The 23,160-nt window shown below is 45.3% G+C and overlaps 2 protein-coding genes across 23 annotated transcripts in view; one reads left to right on the forward strand and one right to left on the reverse strand.

Moving 5' to 3' along the window:
- Positions 1–17,117, forward strand: part of ESR2 (estrogen receptor 2) — a 117,423-nt gene extending 100,306 nt beyond the window's left edge. For all 3 annotated transcript variants that reach the window (XM_082386572.1, XM_082386574.1, XM_082386573.1), the window contains 2 exons: positions 6,449–6,629; positions 8,335–17,117. In XM_082386572.1, coding sequence (XP_082242698.1) covers positions 6,449–6,629; positions 8,335–8,521 — 368 coding nt within the window. In that variant the 3' untranslated portion in view covers positions 8,522–17,117. The remainder of the gene's footprint in view (positions 1–6,448; positions 6,630–8,334) is intronic.
- The window catches only part of SYNE2 (spectrin repeat containing nuclear envelope protein 2), a 313,751-nt gene continuing 307,563 nt past the window's right edge, over positions 16,973–23,160 (reverse strand). For 12 of the 20 annotated variants that reach the window (XM_082386394.1, XM_082386392.1, XM_082386388.1 and 9 more), the window contains 6 exons: positions 22,317–22,517; positions 21,220–21,348; positions 19,808–19,999; positions 18,958–19,095; positions 18,395–18,444; positions 16,973–18,112 (listed from right to left, as the gene is read on the reverse strand). In XM_082386394.1, coding sequence (XP_082242520.1) covers positions 17,890–18,112; positions 18,395–18,444; positions 18,958–19,095; positions 19,808–19,999; positions 21,220–21,348; positions 22,317–22,517 — 933 coding nt within the window. In that variant the 3' untranslated portion in view covers positions 16,973–17,889. Of the gene's footprint in view, positions 18,113–18,394; positions 18,445–18,957; positions 19,096–19,807; positions 20,000–21,219; positions 21,459–22,316; positions 22,518–23,160 lie in introns of those variants that run through there. The other 8 variants (XM_082386393.1, XM_082386385.1, XM_082386389.1 and 5 more) reach the window with 5 other exon arrangements.

Here is a 23,160-nt window from a genome sequence, read left to right on the forward strand (position 1 = left end):
ATGCCAATTCGCTTGAATATTAGATGAAATGGACAAATTCTTTGAAAGATACAAATTACTGAAACTCAATCAAAAAGAAACTTAAAAATTCTGAACAGCTATATATCTATCAAAGACATTGAATTTGTAGTTAAAAACTTTCCCACAAAGAAAACTTCAGGCCCAGATGGCTTTTCTGCAAGAATTCTACCAAACATTTAAGGAATAAGTAATACCAAGCTTATACATATTCTTGCAGAAAACTGAGGAGCTGGCAATACTTTCCAACTCATTACTCTGATAGAAAACCCAGACCAACATACTGGAAGAAAAGAAGACAGCAGACCAGTATCTCTCATGTATACAGATGCAAAAATTCTCAAATTTGTTTTTTAGAAATAGAATCCGATAATATATTGTGAACCAGTGTGATTTTCCCAGGAATACAAGGTTCTTTAACTTTTGAAAATCAATCAACAGGGACTTCCCTGGTGGGCCAGTGGTAAAGAATCCGCCTTCCAATGCAGCGGATGCGGGTTCGATCCCTGGTCAGCGAACTAAGATCCCACATGCCACAGGGCAACTAAGCCCGAGCGCTACAACTACTGGGCTCACACACCTCAACTAGCCTGTGTGCCACAAACTACAGAGCCCCTGTGCTCTGGAGCCCGTGCGCCACAACTAGAGAGAAGCCTGCGCGCCGCAATGAAAGATCCCACGTGCTGCAACTAAGACCCGATGCAGTCAATAAATAAATAAGAGAAATAAAACCATGTCATATTCATTAAAAAAAAGAAAATCAACATAATTTACCATATTAACAGAATAATAATGAAAAACCATTTGATTATTCCAATATGTGCAGAAAAAGCATTTGACAAAGTCTAATGCCCATTCCTTCTAAAAACTCTCAACAAACTAGTAACAGAAGGAAACTTCCTTAACCTAATCAGGGGCATTAATGAATAATCTACAGCTAATGTTATACTTGCTTGTTATCAGGAATAAGGCAAGTATGTCCACTCTCATGAATTTTATTCCATGTTTTACTGGAAGTTTTAGTGTCATAAGTCAAGAAAAGAGAATAAAAGACATCCATCCAGATTATAAAGGTAGAAGTAAAACTCTTTATTTGCAAAATGTGATAATCTGTGTAGAAAACTCAAAGAGTCTACAAAAAAGTGAGTTTACCCAGATTGTGGGATATAAGGGAAATATATAAAAAATTTTATTTCTATATGGTAGGAATGAACAATTGGTAATTGAAATAAAAAATCAATACTATTTACAATAGCATCAAAAATTGTGAAACCTTGGGTTAAATTTGACAAAACATGTGAGACCACACACTGAAAACTGCAAAACATTGCTGACAGAAATAAGAAATCCTAAATAAATGGAGAGAGATGTTAATGGGTTAGAAGATTCAGTATGTTAAAATGTCAGTCTTCCCCACAGATAGTCTGTAAATTCAACTTGATCCTAATAAAAATCTTAGCAGTAATGAACTAGATACAATGCTTTTGGTCCAGAATAGGGATATACACTCTTACAGTTAATGAGGGGTCTGATCCTTACCAGGCTTAGAAGAGCATGTTCCTCTCTGCTGCGGAGAGATGGGGTGAGGGCAGCACCATCCGAACTTCCCTCTCAGCAAATCCTCTTCCGCAGTGCATAGGTAAGATGTGAGGGTGCCTGGTATTACTGTATTATATATACTCAGTCTTTGATATGGCTCCTGAAACTCAGAGACAACAGAAAATGTTGCATTTAACACAACCTTTTACAATATTTGTTAAAGTGTTTTAGAAACTCCAGGGCGTTATGTGAGTGTTATACTTAATGTAACAGTGTATCCAAATTAAGAGTCCTGGGACCAGCCATCTTGTCACCCAGAAACCTGGAGACTAGGGAAGTCCTCCCTTGGATAGCATTAGAGGCTACTGAATCTAGGAAACAGAGTGGAATCAATCTGCAAATAATTAGTCTTTTAAAATATTTAAAATTAGGAATAAGACCTATTTATCTAAACAATTTTAGGGCTTTGCAAACTTTTGTGACTTTTCATTACAAAGTTTTCATGTGGATGAAACTTTTCATTAAATGAAAGAAATAGTTAGAACCAGGTAATCCTATTTTACATGAAGAAAATTATTAAGAGATATCAACTCAAGCCCTGGTTCACTCTGAGTTTATGGGGAGGGTTCCCATGATGTGGGTGGGCAGAGAAGGTCAAGATACAAAAGGACACACAGAAGGATGCCGAAGAGGCCAGATGGGTGCTTTTCTACTGATGGAGAACATGAGGGCAAAGCATTGTAGGCATCAGCCTCCTGGGTCCATATCACCAACACCTTTCTAACATCAGTCTGTTCTTATGGTGCTGGGTTAGGAGGTGGTGATAAAGGGGATGGTCATAGCTAGAGGTTCTTCCCTCAAAGCAAACAGGCAAACAAAACCCCACATACACCTCCCAAAAGCCAGAATATTTTTCCTTTGGTTAGTATTCTGGAATTTTTATTAAACACTTTATCTCTTCTGACTTATTTGCTTTCAGTTGAGGCGAGCTTATATCTTCATCCTTTGAACCCTTAGGACATGGCAGATGTTGGGGGGTTGCCCATCTCTCCCCATGTGCTGCTCAGAATGTCATCAGGTGGGCTGGTGAAAGGAGCACACAGCTGTTCCCAGGCGATAAAGAGGAAAGGAAATTGTGTCCTTGATTTTATTTTACTTTCTTTGGTATGTGTGTGGTGGTGTGCCAAGATCTTGACTTTTATACTGTATTTCTTTAGTTTTAGGAAAAGTCATTTAATTTGGTTCTAAAGTGAAATCTGATGTTCTTAACTCTTGGGGGCTGGAAGGAGTTAATCCTTACCGTTTCCTGTGTGTCTGGGCAGTGAGCATTCTGGGGGCTATGCGTCTTGTCTCTTGCCCCTCCTGGGGCCTGCCACTTAGCGATTACCCTGTACCTATGTGTCTGATGAGCAAGAGGGTACGTGAATGCCCAAAGTGCAGGCACAACACTGCTGACTGAAAAGAGAGGCAGGCAGCAAAATGGGTGTTCTACAGCCCAGTTCCTTCCCAGGATGATTTTGTATAGGTTAATCTTTTTGTACGTAAAATCTTTCCCCATATGTAAAATTGATACGGCACATGCCTTTACAGAACCGCAGTGACCCCTATCCCCAAACCCCTCATCAGTGATGGACCCTGAGCCCTGTATGGAGCTGTGCTGACCCCACAGCCTGTAGAACATCCAGGTCTCACCCTTGGCAGTGACTGCTCGTTTATGAAGAAGGTGACCCAATAGCCAACACAGGTTATCTGAGGGGAGCCTTGGTCAGACATAAGGAGGTACTGAGGAGCTTTTATGTTACTGCAATTTTGGTTCTGAAGATTCACTTTATTACTTTTAAAAATTACAGCTTTATTGTGATATTCATATGCCATTCAATTCACCCATTTAAAGTGTACAATTCAGTGGTTTTTAGTATATCCGTAGACTTGTGCAGCCATCATCAAAACCAACTTTAGAACATTTTTCGTCACCCTAAAAGAAATCCTGTACTCCCCAATCTAGCTGTCACTCTTCAATCTCTGTCCCACCTATAGTCCTGGGCAACCACTAATCTACTTTCTGTCTGTATAGATTTGCCCATTTTGGACAGTTCATATAAATGGAATCATAAAAATGTAGACCTTTGTGGCTGGCTTCTTTCACTTAGCATGATATTTCATCCAAGTTGTAGCATGTGTCAGTACTTCACTCCTTTTTTTTGGCATTCTGCTTTTTATTTTTATTTTTTTATTTTTATTGGGGTATAGTTGTTTTACAGTGTTGTGTTAGTTTCTACTGTACAGCGAAGTGGAGTTCCCTGTGCTATGTAGCAGGTTCTCATTAGTTATCTATTTTATACATATTAGTGTATATATGTCAATCCCAATCTCCCAGTTCATCCCACACACCCCCACCCCTTTCCCTCCTTGGTGTCCATACGTTTGTTCTCTACATCTGTGTCTCTATTTCTGCCTTGCTTCATTCCTTTTTATGGCTCAGGAATCTTCCATTGTATGGATATACATTTTGTTTATCCATTCATCAGTTGGTGGACATTTAGGTTGTTTCCACTTTTGGGCTATTATGAGTAATATTGCTGTGAACATTTGTATACTAGCCAAATATTTTTATATTTTCACTTTTTGTCACTTTAGACTGACATATGTACAGGTACATAATTTTGACTCCTTTTAGAATCCAAAGACGTAAGATTTCTTTATGGCAGTAGAAATACATGGAGCACATTTCATGTAGCAGAATAGACTAAAGGGTAGTTAAAAGAAGGTACTTGTTAATGCAGCCAGGGTCAATTTTAAGGGAAAATAAGCTTAAAATAATTTTCTCTAAGCTTTCATTTGATTAATAATTTTCTGTGTATGTACCTAAAATATGCATCAACATGCATATTTACCATTTCAATTATAATGGTGTGATTGGCTAAAACTTTGAACCTATGTAAATTCAGTCTAATTCTTCCATTTATGAGGGCTTACTCCATGCCAGTCATTGTAATAGGGGATGGGTATATAATGGCAAACAAATAGACAGGGTCTGTGCCTGCACAGTACTTATGTCCAGTCTCACTGAGGGTCAGAGCGTGTGTATGAGGACATCCAGCGTGTAGGACAACGTGCTGCCCTCTGCTGGGGAAGCACAGGGCACCTTTGGAGCTTCAGAGGAGAGCCCAAACCAGAGGGAAGTCAGGGAAGCTTCCACAAGGAAGTTCATAACCAGGCTGGACTCTAAAGGAGGAATGGATGTAGATAAGCAAGAGGAGGGGATGTGGAGAGGAGGAGGAGATGGGGTGGAGGAGGGGAGGGAAGGAAGAGCATTCCTAAGCAGAAAGTTCAGTATGCTCAGGGCATCACCTGTTAAAGGAATTGAAAGTAGTGTTCAAGGTGAGGTGTGCGGGGAACTGAGGATGCGAAGAGCAGAGAGAGGCCTGGTACGTTGATAACTGCCCCAAGTGGTCTGGACTCTACCCCAAGAGCTGGGAATTCATTGAAGGGCGCCACATGATCTGCATTTTTCATTTTGGACACTCAAGGGCCTGTTGAGTGGAAGGTGGGGGCAGTGAGAGGGCAGGTCATGGGGGTCAACGGGGGGCTTGAGCCCAGCGTGCCAGGGAGCCTGGAAGAGTCACTGTGAGGAACAAGGTGAGCAGATGCGTTAGAGCAGCAGCTTCTGGGCCAAAGCTGAATAGTTTAAATCTGCATCATCAGACATCATGGAGGGACATGCCCCTAGGGATGTGGCAAAGCGCTGCACTGGCATGGTCGTGGTTCAGTGTGTCCCTTGCCTTAACTGAACTGTGTTGAACTGAGTTGCATTAATTGAACTGGAAATGCCAATAAAAGTAGAGACCAAAAACTGCCAAAACCAATTCTGTGGACGATAGAGTGCCAGCCATCCTTCGTTCTCATTACAGTCAAAAGTCGGCAGCTCCCCAGTTGACTTCACGTATTTGCTATTTATTCTTTGAAATCGAAAGGCTGGAAGAGAAGCTAATTAATTCCCTGCTGCCAGGAATCAAGGAGTCAGGGTTGGTGGGCGAGGGGGTAGTAGGGCAAGATTTACCTGAGCGGTTGTTTTGCAACCTTTGGGAGGCCAAGTATCTCAGTTCCTAGAGTCAGAGGGGAATTAAACACCGGGCCAGGCAGGAAGGGGGAAGCAACCTACCTCGTGGGGAGGTCGACATGTGCCTGTAAGCTTTGCTCAGTGAGGAGCTGAGGCTGGAGGAGCTGGGTGACTGGTCAGGGGTCAGAGAGCAAGAGACGGTGGATATAGAGTAGGTCTGTCTGATTCCAGATCGGTGATCTTCCTGCTCCAACAAGGCATTACCTGAAGGAAGATGCCGAGGGCCTGGACAGAGGTGGCAGTGGCCCTGCCGTGGCCGTCTGCACGTGGCACACAGGGGTGGGGGGAGGCGGCATAGCAGTGGTGATTAGTTTATGTTTATTAAACTCTCCGTAGATGAGGGGCCCTCTTAGGGACTAAGAGTTGAGTTAAGCTCACTTTCTGACCATCTCCATGTGGGTATTTGTTGCTGCAGCTGAGATACACCATGTCGTGGTTTGAGGCAACTAGATACATTTCCTGCTTGGCAAGGCCACACTTTTGGGCCAGGGGGCCCTCTGAGAGGCCGTTGAGTCTGCCTGCGTTCATCCGGCATTCAGCTGGAAGGCTTTCCCTTGCAGCTCAGTGACAGGGCTGGCTCTTGGGGGACAAGGACACCATGCACAGGTGAAGCCATGCTTTTAAGGTCTCACCAGACATGCAGATGTCAGAAAAACCCAGATCACTTTGGCCTCCCTTCTGGAGAACGGATGCACGCCTAATGGCTGAGCACACGACTTCCGTTTTCTCTTCTCAGGGCAGTGACTCGCGGCTTTTTTATGCTTTGTCCAGGTGTGTACCCTACAGCTGCAGCACCCCAGGAGGCCGACAGCAGCAGGAAACTGGCTCATCTACTGAACGCTGTGACGGATGCTCTGGTCTGGGTAATCGCCAAGAGCGGCATCCCCTCCCAGCAGCAGTCCGTCCGCCTGGCTAACCTGCTGATGCTCCTTTCTCACGTCAGGCACGCCAGGTACAATCCCTGCGGGGGCTGCTCCACGGGGTGCGTGGTGGGAGGGGGCTGTGCACATGCCCAGAGGAGGGTGAAGAGCTTTGGAAGAAGGGTTTTGCAACTTTGAGATGGATAAGGCAGAACTGCCACCTTTAAGGGAAAATGAACCCCTGAAAGGGAAGGGGGTGCATCATCAGTGCACACACCTGTAACCAAAGACCGGCCACAGCGAGCACTGAATGTGGCATGGTCCTCATAGGAGCTTTTTATGGCGTCCTGTGTGGCTCATCTGGTTTTCAGTTGCTGGGGCTTTTAGCTTGTTTATGGAGCTCTGAAAGGGGCAGTTAGTTCCTCTCCTAGAGTGAACTGTCACCTCTTTCTGCACTACCCAGGGCTGGGGTCCTGAGGTCTTTTCCTGAAGAGGTTAAACCCAGCTCCTCTAGATCAGCTCTGAGGCTGGTGATTTGGGGAGGTACACAAAGGCTTCCCTAAGAGCTGTTCTTTTCTTACGATAGCATCAGGATGTTAAGAGTGAGACCTAAGAGAACTAGTGAGCCCAGTAGGTTGGGAAGGCAGGGCGTGGGTAGAGTGTATTCAGGAAATGGAAATTGTGTGCGCTCATGGAGGGGGATGGTGCATGATGATGGTTTCATGCTGGTACCATGCGGCGGCTCAGTGCTTGCTGTCACCCAGGAGGAGGGTAGCCCTGCCATGGGGCTGGAAGAGGGGAGATGAGGATGGAAGGTAGGTGCTCCCTCGAGGATGAGGGAAGTCTGGGGGTGGTGAGAAAGGACAACACACACCTCAAGAATTTTACCAAGGGGGAGGAAATGGAAATGACCTCTGCCTCTGTTTCCTCTTTAATGATTACTCAGCACATGACCATTTGCAGAGCAGAAACAGTCCATCCTCATTAATCACAGATTCCCTATTTGTGAATTTGCCTGCTTGCTAAAATTTATTGGTAACCCCCAAATCAATACTCATGGCACTTTTGAGGTCATTCGAGGACACATGCAGCATGGCGAAAAATTTGAGTTACCCATACTTACGTTACCAGCTCTCATACTGTAAACAAGGGTCCATTACGTGGTCTATTTAGTGCCTTGTTTTGCCATTTTTGTGCTTTGTTGGGGATTTCACTGTCTAAAAATGACCCCAAGCATAGTGCTGAAGTGCTCTCTAGTGTTCCTAAGTGCCAGAAACCTGTGATGTCCCTACAGAAAAAATATACGTGTTAGATACACTTTGTTCAGGCATGAATTTTAGTGCTATAGGCCGTGAGTTAAATGTTAGTGAATGGACTGTATGTGTTAAAGTGTCTTTATAACAATAACTCAGAAGAAACAAGTTTATGTATTCATGGGCTGATGAAAATGTTGGGACCAGGACCTCTCAGAACCTAACCCTGTATTTCTCCCAGTAGCAATGGTTCAGTGCTTGCAAAGACTGTGTAGACATAACTATGGTGAACAGCGAGACCCCATCACACTATGTGCTGGTGCTATCAGGCCATTGTGGGTGGGTGGTGGGACACCAAGGTCCATAGGACATTGTACTTGTCCTTACGTGTAGATCATTGGAGGAGACAGATGCAAGAACCATAGCTAGCAAAGGGCTGGAAGAAGAGCAGGGGCGGGGGTGGAGGACCGGCTCTGTCAGGGAAGATGTCAGACTTCCCTTGGCCGCTTCAGGAAGGAATCTCAGCACCTTTTTGTCCCCCTAGTAACAAGGGCATGGAACACCTGCTCAACATGAAGTGCAAAAATGTGGTCCCCGTCTACGACCTGCTGCTGGAGATGCTGAATGCCCACACACTTCGCGGCAGCAAGTCCTCGGTCACAGGGTCCGAGTGCAGCCTGGTGGAGGAGAGTGAGAGCAAAGAGGGCTCCCAGAACCCCCAGGCTCAGTGATGCCAAGCCCTGAGGTGTGGTCAGGCTGCAGAGGAGGGCAGAGGCTGAAGCGTGAACTCCAGCACAAATCGTGAGCCCCACCAGGAGGGGGCGGGCTTCATCGGCTTTCTGCTGTGTGATCCCTCATATGGCCCCTCAAGACCATCCTTCCCCGACCTTCCTACTTCCCAGGAGTCAGGGTGAGAAAGCCAGTGCTCCTTGTCACCAGGGGGCATGTTTGAGTGCAGAGTTTATGTCTTGCTTGGCCTCATGGGATCTCATTGTGGTCCCTCTCACTTCCCATCTCCCTCCCACCCTTTGGAAAACATCTTCTTACAGCTTTTGGAATGACTGGTGGAAATCTGACTTGGAAGCGTTGTCAAGTAGAAAGGGGAGAGAATGTGGCACATGTACAGGAAGGGGACTAAGCTTTATTGTGCCACTTAACCTGCCCGCAGAATTAGTCCTTTGTATGCTGCCTTCTGGACCACTTGATTGTAGGATTGAAAACCACGACGGCAGTCAACTAACTGGTTCCACACACCTACCTCACAGGCCTGTGAGGACAGATGTCACGTATTGCTGTGACTCTATCCAAGGCCAGAGGGAATGTGACCTAGGGAACCAGTGGTCAAGCTGAGATGTGAGCCATGTTCATCCCCCAAGACCTTGCTGCCACCTTCATGCAGGTTTACCCCTCTTGGTTTGCATTCAGAAAGCCTACAAATTACTTGGTGTGTGTGTGTGTGTGTGTGTGTGTGTGTGTGTGTGTGTGTGTGTGATCACCTTCATGGAGATGTGTGGAGATTTAAATACCCCTACCCCTGGAATTGCCCTTTGTTAAAACTATCTTGTCCCAAGGGGCCCAGTGTGTGTGCTAGAGAAAGGACCAGTGTTTGCAGGAATGGGGTTTCTCCTGTGGGTGTGGGTCACAGCCACAGTGCTCCCCTGGGGCAGCCACAACTGCCACATCAGCCACCCAGGGGAGACAGGGGCACTTCAGGTTGTGTGTGTGAGGCATGCTGTTGCATGGAAGGATGAACAGCTACACACACGTCAGCGTGTCAGGTTCAGGGCCAAACCGTATAGACGGGGTGAGCGTACCACTTGAACAAGATTGTGAACTCTATTTAAAAAAGAGAAATATTTAGGGTAAGTATTTATAGCAAGAAAATTCTTTTATACCCTAGGGCTCTTCTAGAATATTTTCTTATCAGAACATTTATATGGTGGGCAGGGTGAAATAAAAAGTAAAATATTAGTTCTTATTCCAAGTGGAACATAAATAGGACACGGTGACAAAGCACCTCTGAAATTACAATTTTAACTCACTTTTTAAAAACTGAAATTTTCATACAAATTTTCAGGAACATAGTGAATGCATAAAACGAGTTACATCTATACTTTGGAAGAGAGTAGTTAAATAATCATGTGTGATTTTTGCAATGTTTTTAAAAATTACCTTGTGATAGGAGATTAAACACACTTTTTGAAAATAGTAAATACAGAAATGTGCTAGCCACAGTAAACCAAAGTCATTAGGAAGATTACACTCAATAACATAAGGTTGGTTTCTGCCAGTGTGATCTTGAATAATTCTTAATTTTGATATCAATGCAGTTTTACTAAAAAAGTTGAGCAAAGCTGTATCAGAAACTCTTGGCCATGTACCTAGAGAACACACCGTTGTCTGTATTGAGGTGATTTGAAATTATTCTTAGTGACTTGATGTTGCAGCCTCAGCAAGATTGAGTACAGCAAATATATTTGATTTTGTAGGAACGAGGGAACCAGTGTTTTTCAGCAGGTCAATTTTCTTTCTTTCCAGCCAGTTTAGGAGCCCCCATGACAAACAAGGGGATGGAGGCTAGAGAGTGGGAAGCGGGAGGCAAAGGAAGGCAGCCGTGAACAGTTATTTGCCAATGAGATTCTCTTAATTGTATTTAAAAAAGAGACTCCCAGGTTGAAAAAGCAAAAATAAAAAAACAAAAACAACACAGAATGAGGTCGAAGCCGCAACCCCATTACTATGTAGTGAAGTTTTGCAGGTTGGATTTGGACGCCAAGGTAGGCAACCAATTTGTCTCAGGTGTCCCAGCACCTGTCTGCGCCTCACCCTGTGTGTCACCCGCACGGTGCACGCTCTTATGAAAACTCCTCCAGTGCCCGCTGCCCATTTTCCACAGATACTCCTGCATGCTTCTTGGGGCTGCTTGTTTCACTGCATTTGGATTTAGCCCATGAGGAGCATGCATGTAACACTTTTGGTCATTTCTTCTTGGCTGTGGTCTCACCTAGGTGTGCTGAGGAACCCGATCAGTCAGTCCAACCTGAGAGGCGGCCCTGGTGCAAGGCTGTCTCTTAGACTGGGGTCTGGGCCAAGTAGGCCACTGAGATAATAAGGTCTATAGTTTAAAGGTGTTCTTTGTTTTGTTTTGAGTATTCTAGGGCCCTTTCCCCCTTTCAGATGAAGTGTGTGAATCTCTGTTCCCAGCAGCTCCAAACGTGTCCTCTAAGGATGACAAAGTGCAAAGTCAGGCTGCTGTTTTTCTGGGTTTTGAGTAAACCCTCCATGTCCATTTTAAAGATTAGCCATTTCTCGTTAATAGTGCTTTCTTAAAAAAAAAAAAAAAACCAAAACGTAGTGCTTTCTTTTAAACGTTTTCTTTTGGGGGAGGGTATCTACCCATCCAAATGGTCCACGGGCAACTTAAATTTCTCCCATAGCTAAGCACAGTGTTTTCAATTTCAGTTTTTAAAAGGAATTAACTAGAGAGGATAGGACCTGACAACTGTAAACAAGAATTAAATTGAGTATTGGAAAAAAAAATAACCCACCCAACTACATTTTATGTATCATGGAAAAGGGATGCTCAGCTTTGCCTTAGACTCGTATGGTGAGATTCCTTTCCTACATTTTGGTTTGTAAGTGATCATTTAATACACCAAACTTAGTTGTGGGAGATGAGTGAGATTGGAGCTGAATTCCAAAAACATAAGTGTCTAATATGGGAATCATAGAGACAAATTTTAATGATAATTAACATGCAATATTCTTAATACAGAAACCCCTAGCGCAGTGTTCACGCAGGTTCCTGGGAGAGCTGGCAACCGCTGAAAAGGACCCACATGGGCCACCCCAGGAGGGCCGCACAGTGAGTTGTCCACGTTCCGACTGCATCTCCCTCTGTCCCCACCACATCCTCTCCTTGTGGCCTCAGGCCTGTCACATGCTCAATTGTCCACCAGGACTAACTACAAAGGATTCAACCCTAAAATAATTTTTGAAGAGATTTATCTTCAAAAATTGTGGTGGGAGCAGCAGATTAAGTTGTCAGCTCAAGAACGTTTCTGGAGGGTCTTAACTATTAAAAACAAAACCATGCAAAATCAACAAAAGCTATTCGGTGAGACAGTCTTTATCTGGATTACTTCCTCTGCTAACTCAGCTGGAAGACCAATTATTTTCAGTTTCACTTAAAAAATGTCAGTTCCCAATTCTTGGCAGAGCTACGTTATATATTCATATCTATAAGCTATGTTGAAGCAATTCTAGAATGTTCTAGCATGTGAAAACCGAGTTTGGTTGTTATTTAAATCTGCTAAGAAACTTGCATATATTGATACCTTTTCAAATTCAAAGGTGAACCTTCAGTTTCTAGTCTATTTTGAAACGAAACATTTTTATTTAAGATTTGACACATTTCTTTAAACTGCTCAAAAAACTTAAAAAGACATAATAAAGGTTATATGAAGGAAATGATAAAAATACATTGTTTAGTACCCAAAAATAGTATTTGCGGAACATTGTGTGCCAGGCACGGTGCTCAGTGCCTCAGACATTCATATTTAATCTTCATACTAATTGCTGTTATCCCAGTTTTGTGGCTCTGGAACCTAGAGTCTAAGCAAACTCGCTCAAGGTCACGCAGGGAGTAAGTGACAGAGCTGAAAGTAATCATGCGGTTTAAAAAAACTAAAGGAAGAATACTTTTAGACTGCAGAATCCATTCGTCAAATGCAATCTGACATGCACGGCTACTCTGGTTTAAATGGCTCCATTTCCAGAACACCCTGTAGAAGAGAGTTCGGTCCCATCTTTTGTACACGTGTAAATTAAAGCCCAGAGGGGTAAATGGACCTGCTGAAGGTCATAAAACTACGTAACGGCAAAACTGGGACCAGAATTCAGGTCTTCTGCCTGCCTGGCCAGCACCGCTCCTGCTACAGACTTGCTTCTGCTGCTTGAGCTGCGTCTCGGTGCATAGAGGAGACACGGTTACGTTATGGTTGCCTTCTACTGTACCCTCTGCCTTCTCAGCTTAGATGGGGTCTGCGTGAACCTTTACAGAATAGCAGCCGTGACAGGTGGGGAAAAATAAGATGAATTACATCATTCCTACCCTCCCATCCTGGGCTCATAAGCTCGTGGGTGGCACTGCCGTCACCTCCTCCTGTCATCATTTTCCCCTGATTTGTTGCCGTGAAGTAGATTCCCTGGAAACTTACCCGTGTAAAATTCTCACACCTTTTAGGCACTGATGCTTCCCCGTGGAGTCTAGTCTACTGCAGTGCAAAACACATGCATTTATTCTTTACAGCTCTCCAAGTTGCTGGAACTTTGGCTCAAAGTGGCAGCTCAAAGATGTGCATTCTCTGTGGTGTTATTCTTACAACCCTTTTTGTTGCGTTGGAGTCAAGGATCCTTTTTCTTTTCTTTCTTTTTTTATTTTTTGAATGCCGAGGGTCCTATTCACTTGTGGGGCCAGTCGGTGTTATGTGATGGTGGGCTTCCTTTAAGGGAAGGACAAAGCTCTGACGATATGCTAGCCCAGAACAGTTCCTGTAACTCTACAATCTGTGCTGCTGCGTTTCTCTTTCTGTGCTGGGTGTCTAAGTGCCATGACTGTAGGTCCTGTAACGTTGTTGTTCAGTGGTCCTGTGTACCTCAGAGCCCACTGGCTGGCTATAACTTGTCATTTTTTTCAGATGAATGCTCTGTACCATTAAGCAGGCTTTTAAATTTGGGCCTTTTGACAAATGAATGTCTGCTGTTGTGTGAAAGCAGATTTTGAAACCTGCTTTCCATTCCTCCAGGTACTACTTTTTCTTTGCTGTGTGCCTTTAATGTCTATGGAACTGTTGCAGAAAGAAGTTTAATGTGACATAAGCTAAATAAAGTGTTTTTTCATAATTTTGGTTTTAAAAATGTATTTGTTGGGAGTATAAGAACTTTCAGTAATTAGGCTAAGTAGTCAGTGTTCCCATTCTATTCTGAATTCTATTCTGTTTTAGGTTTGCAGAGCCCTTTAAGAATTTGATGAAAAGCACAGACACTCTTCCTGGACAAAGGTACATAAACAAAATGCTTACATACAATTTCAAGAGTTAAGAATCTCTGACTTAAACTGCTGAAGACTTTTTAAACAGCAGCAATTTAATCTTTAATCAGCTAATCTCACACCTGTGATTTATGACCAAAGGCACTGTATGCTCAAGTAAAATGCAGCTCACAAATATGAAAATCCTGGTATGCAATGCATCAGTTTGGGGGGTAATTTTCTGTAATTACCTCATTTGAGTCAATTAGTATTATACCCCATGAGGGATGGAGAGAAAAGTAATTCCTTCATACTGACGCTAACTTAATGCCAAGGGTCACTTGAAAATTTCTCTTGCACGTGGGGAATGGAAGATGCAAAATCTCTTGATGGTGTAAAACACAGATTATTTCATAACAAGAGCTGGGGAACACACTGAGCTATGGGTGAAGGAAGGCTTCCCTGGGGTAGAAGCCTGGAGTACAGACTCAAGACTCAAAGGCCTCTATCCTGAGAGTTGGTGTGCATCATTAGACTTGAAAATGCAAGTAACACACTCCTTTCTCGGCAACTTGGACTTGCCCCAGAGTCCCTCCTTACAGGCAGAAAAGGTCTCTAGAATAGTCACCTCCTTTGGGCTGGAAAGAAGGGAAGGAGGTAGAGATTCTGCCTTTCGCCTCTGGAGAACCAGGAGCAAGGACCTTCTAACCAACTCAGTGGCTTAAAGAAAAAGTTTGGGTAATATTTTCACTTAAATTTCTCTCTACGGTTATTGTAATCCATGAAAAGAGATGGATTATTTTAGAGTTAAAAGAGACTTTGAGGTTGCATGATAAAGCAGTACCTTTGTGTCCATATCACTTCCAACAATTTGGTAAAGGGAAGACAGTTCTCTTCAGCTGGTCCCTTTACATAAAGCTACTGGTGAATTGCACACATCCTGGGGTGTCTGACCCACACAAGGGCCACCAGTGCTGAAGTCTGGCCTTCATCTACTGACAAGCTTCCTTGGCTTCCCCAAGGTTTGCACTTTGCAGAGAAGGAGAGAGAGACCAAGATTGCTTCGAGTCCATGGTGTCTCCCGAGTGTCAAGAGATGCAGGTTTAGGAGCAGGTAACTGAGGAACTGGGTCAGTAACTTCTTTTTTTTTTTCCATATTCTTTTCCATTATGGTTTATTACAGGATATTAAATATAGTTCCCTGTGCTATACAGTAGGACCTTGTTGTTTATCCATTCTCTGTATAAAAGCTTACACGTGTGAACCCCAGCCTCCCACTCCATCCCTCTCCCACCCCCTCCCCCTTGGCAACCACATCTGTTCTCTATGTCTGTGATTCTGTTTCTGTTTCATAGATATGTTCATTTGTGTCATATTTTATTTTTCAAAAAATATTTGGCTGCGCTGGGTCTTAGTTGTGGCACACAAGATCTTTAGTTGAGGCATGCAGGATTTTTAGTTGAGGCATGCAGGATCTTTTAGTGGCGGCATGTGGGATCTTTAGTTACGGCATGCAGGCTCTTAGTTGCGGCATGCGGGATCTAGTTCCCTGACCAGGGATTGAACCCGGGCCACCTGCATTAGCAGCACATAGTCTTAACCACTGGACCACTAGGGAAGTCCCTGTGTCATATTTTAGATTCCACATATAAGCGATATATGGTATTTGTCTTTCTGACTTACTACGTCACTTAGTGTGATAATCTCTAGTTGCATCCATGTTGCTGCAAATGGCATATTTCATTCTTTTTTATGGCTGAGTAGTATTCCATTGTATATATGTGCCACATCTTCTTTATCCATTCATCTGTCAATGGACATTTAGGTTGTTTCCATGTCTTGGCTGTTGTGAAGAGTGCTGCTATGAACATAGGGGTGCATGTGTCTTTTTGAATTATAGTCTTCTCTGGATATATGCCCAGGAGTGGGATTGCAGGGTCATATGGCAACTCTATTTTTAGTTTTCTGAGGAACATCCATACTGTCTTCCACAGTGGCTGCACCAACTTATATTCCCACCAACAGTGTAGGAGGGCTCCCTTTTCTCCACACCCTCTCCAACATTTGTTATTTGTAGACTTTTTAATGATGGCCATTCTGACTAGTGTGAGGTGGTAGCTCATTGTAGTTTTGATTTGCATTTCTCTAATAATTAGCGATGTTGAGCATCTTTTCATGTGCTTGTTGGCCATCTGTATTTCTTTGGAGAAATGTCTGTTTAGGTCTTCTGCCCATTTTTTGATTGGGTTGTTTTTTTGTTGTTGAGCTGTATGAGCTGTTGTATATTTTGGAAATTAAGCCCTTGTTGGTCTCATCGTTTGCAAATATTTTCTCCCATTCTGTAGGTTGTCTTTTCGTTTTGTTTATGGTTTCCTTTGCTGTGCAAAAGCCTGTAAGTTTGACTAGGTCCCTTTTGTTTTTATTTCTATTGCCTTGGGAGACTGACCTAAGAAAACACTGGTAAGATTTATGTCAGAGACCATTTTGCCTATGATTGCTTCTAGGAGTTTTATGGTGTCCTGTCTGTCTTATGTTTAAGTCTTTAAGCCATTTTGAGTTTATTTTTGTGCATGGTGAGAAGCTAACTTCACTGATTTACATGTGGCTGTCTAGCTTTCCCAGCACCACTTGCTGAAGAGACTGTCTTTTTTCCATTACATATTCTTGCCTCCTTTGTTGAAGATTAATTGACCGTAGGTGTGTGGGTTTATTTCTGGGCTCTCAATTCTGTTCCATCACACTCTTTGTTTGGGTGGGAAATAGACAGTGGTGCTGGAAATGGAAAGCAGACGGCTTTGTCTGTAACGTTTGTTAAACACTATGTGTTAGTTCACTCTGGAGGGAGCTGGGAATACGAAAATCTGGGTGAAATGATCCTTTCACGTTCACCTTCCACACTGTGCTGCCCTCATCACCTCCTACAGCATTGGAGGCTCAGGCACGGGGTAATCACCTCCTATACAGGTGTTGGTTTCTAGATCTCATAAGTTATTCTGTACAAAGATGATAGATAAATAAGTAGAATATAAAGCTTAGCTCAAAATCTGTAAAACCCGCAAATCCCCTCAAATATTTAAAAAATAATTTTTGCTCTATGGAAGATTACACATAACGTTTAACTGCTTTGTAATATAATCTAGTACGACAAAAGTATGGCTTTTTTGTTTTCTTTTAATGAGAAACATCTGAGTTGTACATACCACAAACAAACAGCTTCAAGTCTCTGGACCAACCCCCCACCCGCCCGTGGCCAAACAGTTAAACAAAACCTGAAGCACCACTTTAAATGTGAAAAGTCTTATAAAATTAACTTACAAAAATGTCCCTATCAAGTCTGTAGTTTGTTTGTTTGGCATTTACTGTACATTAGTCAAAAAGCTCAAGCTAAAATCTGATTTTTTTAAAAAAATCAAAGTTTACATTATTCATACAGATTCTGCATTGTTAAAAAATATGCACAAATAACCACATCCATGCAATATAATTTCTTTAAAAATTTAAAGCAATATAAAAGAGCAGACCTAAGTACTGAGCAGAACATTTTGGTTTTATAACCTGTAGCTCCAAGATTGCTGCTGATTGAAGTAAAATTAACTCTAAACATTTTACATATGATTGTTTCAATCAATCAGCCAGGGGTGCGTGTGAGTTTCTGAACCATTTCTGAGGCGGACTCTGCTTGCTTGTTTCTGTAACGTGTATTATGTGATGAACACTACTGTTCACTGACCATATTCACTACATGTTAATAATGTGGTTTGACAAATCAGAATTCACAAAGTGCTTGGCTCTTCGGGAAACTGCAGTTTCCAGACATCCCGAAACCAATCAACTAAGCTTTGCCAAACTGCCTGGGGTGATGGGCTGCCCAGGTTCCCTGCCCTGGGGGAAGATCATTTGAAAGCTGCCCTGGGTCCTGAGAGAGCTCTCTCCGGTCACGCCCAGAGGGAGGTGTCTGCAGCAGGTGGTCCCTGGACCAATGCTCAGAGTCACCCACAGATGGGTCTGGGGCTGTGAGTCGGGCACTGCGCAGAGGCTGGTGGGGGTGGTGCTGCGGCCGGGCGGCCTCTAGGTGGGGGGTGGCCCGTTGGTGTACCGCAGCATGGGGTAAAAGGACCTGGCAAAGTTGTTGGCCTGAGTGCAGCTGTAGTCCTCTTCGGAGGAGGGCAGCAGGCAGGCCAGGAACAGCAGCAGCAGCAAGAGCAGCTGGAGGGGCAGCGCCGCCCTGATCACCCGCGAGACGAAGGAGCGCGCGGGCCGCGAGCTTTCAGGGCCGGCGGGGCTGGGCGCCCTGGCAACAGAGGAGGTCGAGAGCTGATCCGGAGGTTCCGGCGGCAAACCCCACTCCCGTGACCTGACCCCCCTGCTTGCGTAAAGACAAACATCAGGACCTGAGATTAAAATGGGGCCAACGGCTGGGATTCAGCTTTGGAAGGGAAGCCCAGCCCCTTCCAAATGGAAGAAAACAAGCAAACCAATTTTTCCAAAGACCTTAAGAGTGGCATTGGCAAGCCTGCTGAGGGGAGAGGAGTGTGGGACAGGGAACCCATTGCCGGTGTTGTAATGCTGTTACCTGCTGGCTGTCTTGTTCTTGTCTTTTGTAGTTATCTCTGCTCTGAACTGCTAGATAAAAATAATCCAATTAGTAAACTGAAGATAGTTTAGTCCTGTCAATGATAAAATGTTCCTCCTTCTTAAATTATACATCTTTCTTAGGTTGTCTTCCTGCCAAGCTTTTGAGCCTAGAGTAACACATTTGAGATTACACTCTCTGAAGTAAGAAATAATTCAGTTAAACTAGGGAGAGTTTCACGTTCCAGCCTGTTGACCTGTTGCCACGGAGAGATCAGGAAGCCCCTTCAGCAGTGCCAGGAGGGCTCCCAGCTTCCACAGCCAGCACAATCCCACCAGGGAAGAGTACTGAGCACAAGACAGCCTTTCCATTAGGTCTTTAAAAGTTTTTTTTTTTTTTTTTTTTAAATCTTTGGAGTAAGCCGCTCTACTGACCAGCAGGTTGAAGCAGAAATCTGTGCTATCATGAAATACTGGATGGGGCCTTGGAGGCCTAAGTCCCTGTCATCTCAATAACTTTCAAGAATAACCAGTGTCGTTCGCCTGGCAGAAGGGGGCTCTCACCTTGGCTTGGGGAGCTGGCAGAGGTGTTGCTGGAGGCTCTCCGGGGTCTGCTTCGTCCAAGCTGGGCAGAGGTGAGTCTGGGTTCTGAAATCCACACCCCAAGAGTTCAGTTCGGGGAAGCAGAAGGCTCTGAATAGTCTCAAGAGCACAAAACCATGGTTCCTGCAGGTTCTTCATTGTACCGCTCATCCCTTCCCCACTGTGATCCTTCTAAAAGGAGGGGCTCTTATGGTGCGCTCATTCCCCCCTCTAAGAGGGCCTTTCTCAGACGACAGGGGATGGAAACAAGGTGAGGCCGGCCACTTGCATTAAAAACCCAGAGCACACATTAGGAGGGGGACAGAAACAGCCTGACAGTGAACTCGCGGTGGGTGATGTAATCACGTGGCCACATAGTCTGGGCTGCACGGGAGGAAAGATATATACTCTGGGATGGAGGGGAGGGGCTGCCCTACGTCTGGTGAGTCCATTTGTTCTGAGCTGGATCGCATTTTAAGAGAAGAAGGTAGACAAATGAGAGAGTGGTGAGAGGAGAGTGACCAGGACAGGGAGAGGACCAGAAACCATCACGTGAGAACAGTGAAGGCAAGAAGGCAGAAACGACGGAGGGACCCGGCTTGTTTTCCATACCCCCAGCCACACTGATGGGTACCGTTGCTGCCTCTCTCTTACAAATGACAAAGCGGCTTTGAAGAGCCTTTGGTAACTTGTTAGGGCCACACAGCACAAAGGGGCACGACTCCTCTCTGACCGCTGCCACGTGCTTGCGGCCTCCCTCCCCAAGCAGGGCTGCCACGCTGCTTTCCGATGTGCATACGTTTTTATATTTAGAAGCTACAAGGGGACTCACCTGGCTTCGCTGCAATGACACTAAGTCTTGGGACACTTGCTCAAGCAACTGTTTGAGTTTCTTCTCAATAACATGGACTTTCTCTTCAGCCTCAATGTAGTCTTCTCTGTGCCCCTTGATAAGCAGGCTGCTGGAAATCTCTTGTAAGGAGTTTACTTGAGGTTGACGCTCCACTAGCTCCTTTTCCAGTTGCTAAAAAAAAAACGTGTGTCAAACAGTTGCTTACCGAAAGGGAAGCTAGTGTGGCCGGAAGAAGCTTTCTCTGTGCCAGGGAAGTTCCGGGATGAGTGGTGGCTGGTACCCAACTCAGAACCACCTTCTTCTACCTGCCTGCCTGTCCTCAAGCCTGGCATCACTTAGATAGCAAGTTGGTTACTCTCTATCCCTATTTTTTTTTTTTTTAATTCCTTCTCATTCTGAAGACAATAGCGATGCTGGAGAAGTTAGAGGAAAGGAGTGAGGGGGGTGGTGTGGGAAGACTAGGTCCTCATCCCCGATGGCAGGAAGTTGAGGGAAAGTCTAAAGTGGACAAATTGAGAAAGCGCAGCTTATGCGTACCATTGAGAAATATAAGGAATCACGTGAATCTGCTTGTGCCGTCTTGCTCGACGTCTAACGTGGTAGCCGCTGGACAACGTGTGGCTACTGAACGTGATTAAAAGCTCAGTTTTAGTCACAGCAGCCACATGTCAAGCGCTTGGGTGCTACCATGGCCAGGAGCTGTTACCCTGGACAGTGCAGCTATGGGACATTTCCATCACTGCAGAAAGCTCTATTAGACAGAGCTGCTCTGGACACGGGGGCTTTACAAAGATTTTAGAACAAAAAAATATTTTTAAAGCAATGACCAGTGTTTTGATTAAATTTAAAATGTTTAAAACTAAACCACACACACACACACACACACAAAACTAAACCACACACAAATATATGGATAAAAATGTCACCTTGAGTGCAAGTGAGAATACATGGGTCTCACCTTGGCTTGCTGGTGAGATAAATACATGAAAACACAACCACCCTCCCAGAAGAAAGAATGTGTACGTGGCTATGGAAAACCCATACAGCTCATCATGACTGCCAGGTGACTGAACACCACGTTTCCCCCCAAATGAGCTGTATTCCACAAGGGAAAAATACTTCAAAGGGCCTTCAGTTTCTCAGGATCCTGCCAAACGCCTCCATCACCGGTTCCTGAGAGTCTTGAAGACTCCCTGCTCTGGACCACGGCTCTTTGCTCCTGCACTCACCCTGCTTTGGAACAGCGCAGGGATGCTCAGTAGACACCAACCAGAACACGAGGGCAGAACACCATGTGGGCGCTGTTTCCAGAAACGCCAGGCGAGGCCACCTAAGCACTGACCTCCTGAAGAGGCCAGTGGTAGCGCAGGGCCCCTTAGGAGGAGACTTACCAGGAGCTCCTCGCGACATGCCAGGAGGGGCCGGGGGTCTGCCTCTGGGTCAGTGACACGAGCCTTCTGCCTCCGGCTCTCGGCGCTCGCTAACCACAGCAGCAGGCTTTGACTCAGCTGGTGAAAGTCCTTAAAAACAGCAGACGTCAGAGCATGTCCCTTTCTTAGACCGTGAAGGCAGGTGTGCTGGGAAGCAGCGTGCCATTGCTAATCCATCATCGTCATTTGCTCTGCTGGTCCTTATCCAGTGAATACAAGGGCCAGATTTAAACTAAATGCCAGGGCCCCCAAAGGAGGGAAAGCAGGGCAGGAGAGCACTCGGCCCTGTCCCAGGAGGCACGCTGAATTCTGCCACGTTAAAAGTGCTGGCAGAAAGGTGGGGCTTCAGAACACCCCACCTGATATTACTAGGAAGAGCACACAAATTATTCAACACATCTGCTGGATTCACTGGTCAAGGGAGACACCCCAACAGGACAGACTATGGCCCAAAGACAGTGCTGCATGTGGTTGCTGGTGGGCTCCGGTTTCCTAGGATGGGGTCAGAGCTCACCTGTTGGGCATTTACTGTGTGGCCGGTGCTGGGTCAAGGTTATATGCATCTAGTCCTAAAAAGAACCCTGTGAGGTAGGCCCTGGAATTATTCCCATTTTCCAGATGAGAAAACTGAGGTCTAGAAGGTGCAGTGTTTTCCCCACAGTCACAGGGCTACTAAAACTATAGAGCTGGGTTAAACTGCTCCTTGTTCTAGGGCCAGGTCTCTTAACACTCTCCTATCCAGTGTTCCTGGCAAAAGGACAGACACAGGGCAGTGTTGGTGTGACACTTCCAACCTACTGGAACGCTTGCTGGAACCCTTACAGTACGGGTGGGTCTGGGCAACACAGTGGGAAATGCAGGACAAGCATCGGGCCTCTGAGACAGCAGGCGGGCTGCTTTGGAAACAAATAGTAAAGCACACGCTTCCTAACACAAACCATATTTGGCTGCGCGAAAGCAGCCTGAAGATGATAAACATATCTCTTCTCCCGCCCACGTGGGCCTGGCTGTGCTCGGGACTGGGCCTTGGGCACCGGCTGGGTGCTGAGTCGCCGTACCTGGCACTGCATGAGCGACAGCCGTAAGCCCTCTCTCCAGCTCTCCACCGCACCCTGGGCCGCGTCCCAGCGCAGCCGCAGCTGGCCGACTCTATCCTGGAGCTCTTTGGAGTCGGTGCTCTCAGCTTGCAGAAATTCCTTGCTGCTCACGTTGACAGAAACCACTAAGGCCTTGTGGGTGTCGAAGGCTTTTAGTATCTCCTACCGCAGAGGGAAAAGACTGGGTCAGGCACTCCGTAAACAGTGATGTGGGGTTCATTTTGAACCTCAGTGGGGAACGGATCTTCCAAACACTTCTCTAAGCCGTGGCCCGGGATACAAGAGCAACGTCGCCTGTCACTGGCTGGGAAGCCTCAGGTAAGGGAGCTGCCTTACAAGGTCACGACTTGGCTGGCCAGATGACTGGGCTGAGAGACGTGGACCAACTACACCGGAGGCCTGAATAGACCCTGCTAGCCTCTGTCTGGCTTAATAACATTTCTGGATCAGATTAAAAGTCTTCTACATACAGCACACATAGTTATCCTGCATTCGCCCCAGCGTATCGCAGAAGTGTTATTCCTTAGGATGAATGGTAACCCCTGATATATCAGTGCACAAAGTAAAACAATAGTACAAATGTGAAGACTGCCTGGATACCCCAAAACTCCTATCTTGGGTCTTCTGGGGAGCCCAGGCTCATGTTCAGAGCACCCCCAAAGTGCAGGGCTCAAACTGCCCCTCCCCTGCTCCCTGGCTGTGTGGTGACAGCTCCTAACTGCGTAGCAGAGTAACCGATCAGGCCGCAGTCGGTCAGTAGGTGCGCTGTCCTCCTCCTCACCCTCAGCACTCCACCCCACGTCTT

This window comes from Balaenoptera borealis (genome assembly GCF_965194805.1).
Source record: "Balaenoptera borealis genome assembly, chromosome: 3".
Taxonomy (NCBI): domain Eukaryota; kingdom Metazoa; phylum Chordata; class Mammalia; order Artiodactyla; family Balaenopteridae; genus Balaenoptera; species Balaenoptera borealis.